The sequence below is a fragment of the Mercenaria mercenaria genome, chromosome 11, assembly GCF_021730395.1.
Source record: "Mercenaria mercenaria strain notata chromosome 11, MADL_Memer_1, whole genome shotgun sequence".
NCBI classification, from domain to species: domain Eukaryota; kingdom Metazoa; phylum Mollusca; class Bivalvia; order Venerida; family Veneridae; genus Mercenaria; species Mercenaria mercenaria.
Window position 1 is genome coordinate 37,090,861 of NC_069371.1, and position 7,853 is coordinate 37,098,713.

Below are 7,853 nucleotides of genomic sequence, written 5' to 3' on the forward strand. Positions count from 1 at the left end.
AACTTGTGTAGATCTATGTTCAACAGGATTATTAGTAAGTAAATCCAAAACACGTCCCTTCGTCTGACGTCATGCCGACCAAGTGAATTGTTTTGCGCATGCTTGACAGGAAGGCGACAGTACAATGGTGAAGCACAAAGGTGCGATGGCGAAGCGCGACTGTACGATGGCGAAGCGCGATAATACGATGATGACACTACAATGATGAAGCGCGACAGTACGATGGCAAAGCGCAACAGTACGATGGACTGTCACCATCGTATTGTCGCGCTTCACCATCATACTGTCATGTTATCAACATCGCACTGTCGCACTTCGCCATCGTACTGTCGCACGCCGCCATACCATACCTTCTCGCTTCGCGTTCAAAGGGAGCAGGCGCTGGCCCTAACGGAACACCGTAATGATGATTCCCGGTCATTCGCTTCACAAGACAGAACACCAGCGATGCCATCTAGGGGACGTTCTCTCTGACTTCATTTGTAAAAATATATGTAATTTTAAGTCAAGTTGTTTTGTATTGACATTAAATAAAACAATGATTCAACTTTACACCTTTGGTGGTGATGAAACAAGTTGTAAATATTTTACAAAATATATGACCAGATTCTTTAATTCTGTTTGTTTGTTTTGAGTTTAACGCCGTTTTTTTTTTTCAACAGTATTTTAGTTATGCAACGGCGGGCACTTAACCTAACCAGTGTTCCTGGATTCTGTCCCAGTACAAACCTGTTCTCCGCAAGTAGCCAGATTCTTTAATAACTAAAGTATTTAAATGCCAACGATGTTTGTTTCTTCTCCTGTTTATATACGTAGTTTGTTCGTTTAGTATAAGCATTATCAGCGTAACATCTACATATATAAATAAAATGATATTCGTCTTTTATTATCTTGATTGTTGCAACATAAACAGTATCTTTCCTCCAGAGAAGTTTGATTTCTACTGTATCTTCCAGTCTGTATTCTGAAATGAAAGACCACTCGAAACAAAAATCTAAAACATATAGGCAGTATATCCAGATAGCACGTGTATTCAAAAGAACACTAAACATTTTTATACATGTACAATATAGAACTTTTATCTGGCCAGTGGCAAAATTGCGTGTTATCCAGATAATTTTGTCAACAGTTAGTGCCTACTTCTGCCATCCGCATATTCACATAAATAAGTGGTTATTGTAAAAGTTTTCATAATATCCAGTTAATATTCGTAGCCAAATTGGCGATTAACGGTAATAGACTGTTCGTCCCCCATACGAAATGAATGAGTGAATATCCACCTCCTCTCCAACCACCACCCCTAATAGTTTATGCAACTTATAAATATGACTTATAACATTCAGAAGGAATGATAAATTAGCATATTTATTATGCCCCTTTATGTATTTGCATTCATTCCGTAATGATAGGGGACGATTATAGGTAATTGCCAATCATAATTGACTAACTGAGAGAAATCAAGATACCTAGTTAACGTAAGCGAATATGTGGATGGCATTTATTGGCACCAACAGGCAGTTTTGTCATGTTAAGATTCTTATGTGGATAACACGCAGTTTTCTCACTTGCCAAGAAGTAATATTTTTACGAAGAATTTCGAGATTAATAAGTGGATATGTGGTTGGCAGAAATATGCCACCATAATTTTCCAAATGAGCATACCATTCTTGTTTAACAGTGTCAGTAATGCGACATTTTAATTCGTTCAAAAACAAATGCTCATGAATACCGCCAGAATGATCAAACAACCTGACGAATAAATATTGATATAAAAAATAAACAATATTCATTGGCCAAATAACCATCATCAGGATAAAATGAGTATGTGTTCAGGTGCCTTCTCGAGCCTCTATAACATTTAAATGTTTAAGCGACCCGTTATTCATCGACTTTAACGTCCTGGTAGTATCTGAAGAAAGTTTACAAATTTCATAGATAGAACGATAGGTGATGGCCTCTTGTGTTTCAAAATTAATGTATTTAAAACAAATAATAGAAAAAATAGAGAAAATAATAATAGAGAAAATGTTTAGTGATTATAACCAAGCCGTGGCGGCCCAGTTGATACGGCATTCGCATCGCAATCGGCAGGTTGAATGTGTGAGCCCGATCACAGGCGGGTCTTGTTACTGACAAGTTAATCAGCCGTTCTTAGTGCATTCCCCCAATTCATCGTATGATCAATCAAACTCTTTTTTTTTATTTCCTAGTAAGAAGTCTACCACTTAACAAATGCCCTGACTCTGTATTGTATGAAAAAGGACAATTTCGTCTTCGCCCAGATCTGTTTCCTACCTTAAACAATTACACACATTTTCTAAATACAGACCAAAGTGGCATGAATTATCCATATCAAGTAAAGGTGAAAAAAGCCTCTTTCATGTAATCATGTAATATCCGAGTTAGCCATTTTTGTCTGTATCAACATGCACCATATGTATCATGTTAGAGTGCTTTCAACATTATCTTAAAAGTGTGAATTTCAAACACTCGATGTTTGAAGAAGATAACTATCAAGACGTAGTGTCTGTTTTAAGTAGAGGGCACTTGTTTTCCTATCATTACATTGACAGTAAGTGACCTATTGATTATCTTTAGTTTAAGATTTATATTTTTGTGATTTCTGACGGCAAATATATATTATCATTTATATTCATTATAATTTTACAGTCCATAGAACTTGTTATAAACCTGGAATCTTTACGACGTCAGCGCCTAGCTCTGAAGTATTTAACGACGTCAATAGCAGGGTCACCGTCACAACCAAAAAAGCATTGCTCTAATGGAAAGATACGTCATACAGGAATATAATTTATCATTATATTAGAGCGAACGCAGTGGCCCATGTGTCGACTCTAAATATGCTTACATACACTCAGATGTTTAGTATTTAACTGTATAGTAGTGACGAGACTAATACCACGTTACTTTACGTATAGGAACTCCGGTGTAATACATAAAACGAAAAACGCATACTGCATAAATGTGCATAAAATGAGTATGTTACCTCAGTAGTGTTCAGTGGACAGACGTTTAACTTGCCGGTATATTATTTAAAATGTAGATGTTGAAAATTAGCTCTAAGATTTAACATGTAATCATATCCCCTTCGGCTCTAATCTATTAAGTACTTTGTACTTATCAATCCATCGTCAATGAATATGTGGTAAGACTTGAAAGCAATGTTTCTGATAGACGCTGATTATAATATAATTCTTGTTCGAACAAATTGTAATATGACTTAGTATTTAAAGATTAGGAGGTATTTTCATCTACTATTAAGCCGTTTTAGAGAGGTCTTAGAAGTCTAATATATCATTCCAAATATTTTATGGTGTTTCTGTTCATCCAAAATCAGGATTAACTTATATATTACCTACCTTCTTAAAGATATATAAACCGTGTGCAGGCATTTTATTTTAACTGAGAATATGTCTTGTTTTAGGCCTGAAACAAAGGGAACCGCAGAAAAACAAACTAATACCAAACACTCAAAGTGGAGGAACGGGATTCTAAAAATGTATGCCGATTTAGAAACAATTGCAAACGAAGAAGAAAACACCGAGAAAGATTATTTCGAAAGTATTCAACGTGACTTTAAAGATTTCTTCAAACCTGGAAAAGGCATGGAAGAGCCTAAGATAAAAGAGAAGTTTGGGCTTTTGTTTGAGAATGAAATACTTTACGGTACGATTCTGAACAAGCATAGATTAGGATCTCTGCTGCACAAACAAGAGTCAAGTTATATAAATGGCGATTCCTTGCTTATACGGGCTTTGTCAATACATGTGGACAAAGAAAGCGATCGAGGGAAGTTATTGGACAAGTTAATTCTAGACAAGATAAGCAGCTTCCCTGAACTGATTGCGTTCCAAAACAAAGTAAACAAGTGGTGACCACAAAGGAATGACACCAATCCATCTAGCTATCCTAAAAGAAGACATCCTACTTCTGAAACAAATGGCAAAATATATTGAAACTGCGGGTGACAACAGAGTTCCGAAGGAGAAAGTACATGGGCTGTGCGCTTCTGGGCCTGTATTTCAGAATACAGTTATGATGGCCGGGACGCCTCTAGGAGTAGCAGCACTAAAGTTGAATAAAGACATATTTGACGTTGTTTTATATAAATTTGCACCAGGGCTTGATGTTACCAATGCAAAAGGCGACAACTTAGTGCATTTATTGATTAAATATGCGCACATTCACCCGAAACAGCTAAACAAAGTTCTTGAAATGTTGAGATACATTTTGGACTGGAAAATACAAACAAACAGTGAAGAAGAAGTAGCACGGAAACTAAAAACCAAGAAACAAACAAGGAAACTACTCATGATGACAAATAAAGAGAAGCTAAATCCATTACATTTCGCTGTGAAAAGACGACAGTATGACATCTTCGAATATATTATGAAAAATGATGTAAGTATTCCTGGCTTCGAGGCTATACCTTTAAAGCAAAATGTTTCGTAATTATACTTGTCTCCTGTAAATGAAAAAAATATATCCCAATGGCTTAAGTAACTGATTGCCAATATTTTTATCAATACTATCCAAATAAATAGAATAAATACTTTCAGTTTGTAGGCCCTGTGTTGGTGACTTTATTTATTTCCTATCCATCTCGGGGAAATCATCCTATTAACACCTTACGCTTTTGTACACATTGTACACGCTTTAAAAGAAGATAGTGTATATAAAGAACTGTATGGTTATTATAAAACGTTAACAGTATTAGTTAAACGTATTCAAATAAAACCTGGCACAATTGTGTCGATATTCATTGATTGTAGCAACGCCAAACACTTTCTACTTCTATTTAAAAAAGGCTGGTATCAAATTGTACTGCAAGACTATCATAACCGTTAGTTCTTAAAGAGTTTAATTTGACAAATGTGTTTACTTTATCTGATTATACTTGTTTAACATTACGTGCTCAAATATGTTCCAGTAAGGATGATATATGTCATGTTATATTTTCACTAAAGTTGAATTATTATTTTATTTCAGTATCATCAAAGTCTTTTGTTCTGTTTATACAGGTTTACCACTCAAAAGAGTCGAGCGATGGTCTATTTAATGAAGAAGTATATGACATTACTGATATAGAAACACTTCGCCTTGACAATGACATTTCCGGCACTGATGAAGAAATTATCAAATCAGACTACCACGAATCGGTCTTAGAGTACCTTGTCCATCAGGAAACTGAAAACGCCTTCTTGTTCGCAGATTTCATGCGAGTGAAAGAAGTCATCAGAGAAAAATGGATGATCTACAGGTGGTGGTTCATGGGATGGTTCATCATTCATTTGATTTGTATGGTCCTTTTGTCCGTTGCTGCTGTCTTCAGGTCAAAACTTAAGGAAATAGAAAAAAGTGGAAACTTCACAGAGTCAATTTCCGTCAACAGCGAGGCCATCTACACATATGCTGTTACCAAAAATGCATTTGTTACAGGTGTTTCTGTTACCGGTCTAGTATTTGGATTGTTGTACATAGCTATGGAAATGACGCGAAAATTTCTTTTTCGATTTCAGTTTCAATCGTCCTCAAATTGTTTGACACGGATAACTCGCCATTTAAGTTCGCCTTATTCGAATCTAATATTCAGGATATACTTCATTCTTTTTTCTCTTTTACTAATATCGGACTGTATTCTCGCAGCAATACATGGTTCCGATTTCATTTCTGGATATGAAAATTACTGCCTGATATTTGCTATAATCATTGGTTGGTATCTCGTAATGTTCTTTTTACAGACCATCAAACCTTTCAGCTTCTTTACCGTTCTTATTCAAAGGGTGGTTTTGGATATGATGAAATTTGCCTTCGTTATGACATTCTTTCTTCTTGCTTTCTCTATAGCAATGTTCATGATAATGCAAGGTGCTAACACAGACGACGATGATTTCAAATACTTCGGGAAGACAATAGTAAAAATGCTTACTATTATGCTCGGGATTGGGGAATTAGGAATATTGTTTCAAGCCCGTCATCCAGTTCTAGCAATTCTGGTGTTTGTGCTCTTTGTGTTGCTGACTACCATTCTACTTCTGAATGCACGATGATGTCCAATTCTTGTACAGATCTTATGAATAATTATGGTGGAAACGCTGCCGCTGAGTTACACTGTCGTCTGCAGAAGCTATCAGTGATTTTGTTCCTCGAAGGATTCTTACCTCGGATTTTCTGTAAGGAGGTCGGTGTAAAGAAAAGGAATCTGAGATATGATAATAATGAATGGGTTAGAGATAAACAAAGGCGTATTTGGACAAAGAGTTCTGTTCAGGAGCAAAGTGGAAAAAACTCAGAAAATATTTATAATATATTACAACATTCGCTTAAAGAATTGTTAGTTCGCTCTAGAGTAGAGGATTTAGAACCTGAAACGACGCAAAAAGTAACACAGAATAATAAAGTTTATCCCGCATCAAACGAATACGAGCCTGACAAACAGACAGATGTCATTGCGATGGAAACAGATCATGGTGACCAGTATAAACATCGTTACGAGGAAGCCATAGCTTCGGAAGTGCAAGAAGTAAAGGATGACTCCGCAGACACTCAGTGAAATTGCCATTCATAACATTGACTGTCATACTACAGTTTAAAAATGAACATTCAGAGCACTGCTTTAGAGTTGCAGATCAAAAGAAAATATAGAAATATTAGACAAATTGGCCTGTCAAATTATTATTACTTTCTACATGATTATAAAAACTTATTTTACTCTTAAAAACATCAACAAACTATTGCTACGAATAATTTTGAACATAATTGCAATAATAAGACTGTAAAATAATTTGACATAATGAATCATATAGTCTAAGTTAGTGATTGCAAAGAATACATGTTGCATTTTCAGCACAAGTGCACATTATCATATGAAATGGATTGTTATTGTTTCAACTGGCGGAGATAACTTTTATTTACACTGTCCTGTGACTTTGGAACATGGTGTGGGTAAGAGTGAGGTTAGGTGCACCATAAACCGGTTAGGCTCCCCAGTGGTGGTTTTGCCACTGACCGGTCCAAGGCGGTGCCCCATTGTGTTCCTTTATTTGTTTTTGTTCTTGTTTGTTGACGGTGTGTGTATGCGTGTGTGTGCTGGTCGTGTGCGCGTACGCGTGCTGCATGTACATTTGGGGAGGCTGCATTTTTATAACGTGGTTTTCCCTCCTGTTGGATATTCATCCTTGTTATTAGTGCAACTGATTTTCATGTTGAAAATTTAGAATATAATGATTTCTGAACAGGAAAGTTGGAGAAAGAAACCTTTTTTTCAAATATTTTTAAGTTTATAGAGTTGGTATTTAATGGTTCGTTTAAGACGCATGTTTAAAAGTTTATATATTTGATAATGTGCGATATACATATTTGTGATGCAAAAATATGAATAAACAGAATTTAAAGCGACTAATCCACAAATTTTGGTTTGTGATTTTACAAAATGATTTATCACCGAAAGGCAAATTGCCGCCATGGTTTCATATATTTACATGAAACTTAATGGTTGATCAGTTTCTAGTTTCCACAATTACGGAAACATTCGAGTTTTCAAAGATTATCTCCTGCACTTTTGTAAACCATTGCAACAACATTGATGAATATAGAACGAGAAACAACAGTATTTTTAGACACTTATCATCACGATCACGTGGGCAGCAAAAGGTGGTCATTGGGATGTTCCAAAGAATCTGAACGGCTTTTTATCTTTAATACTAACGACAGAAGACTGCTTGATTTACCTAATAGTACATCTCCAAGATAGGAACCTCGACCTTTATGCATTTGATAAACATTATTCATACCATTAAAATGATGTATAACAAGTGGTGTCACATTCCCTG

General features: G+C 35.7%; 1 protein-coding gene across 1 annotated transcript; it reads left to right on the forward strand.

Moving 5' to 3' along the window:
• The first annotated feature begins 3,253 nt into the window (after positions 1–3,253).
• On the forward strand, positions 3,254–7,409 carry LOC123532316 (transient receptor potential cation channel subfamily V member 3-like). The gene is made up of 2 exons (XM_045313724.2): positions 3,254–4,422; positions 5,043–7,409. Exons 1-2 carry the CDS (start codon positions 3,907–3,909, stop codon positions 6,069–6,071), a joined length of 1,545 nt encoding a protein of 514 aa, XP_045169659.2. The 5' UTR covers positions 3,254–3,906; the 3' UTR covers positions 6,072–7,409.
• Positions 7,410–7,853: the final 444 nt, after the last annotated feature.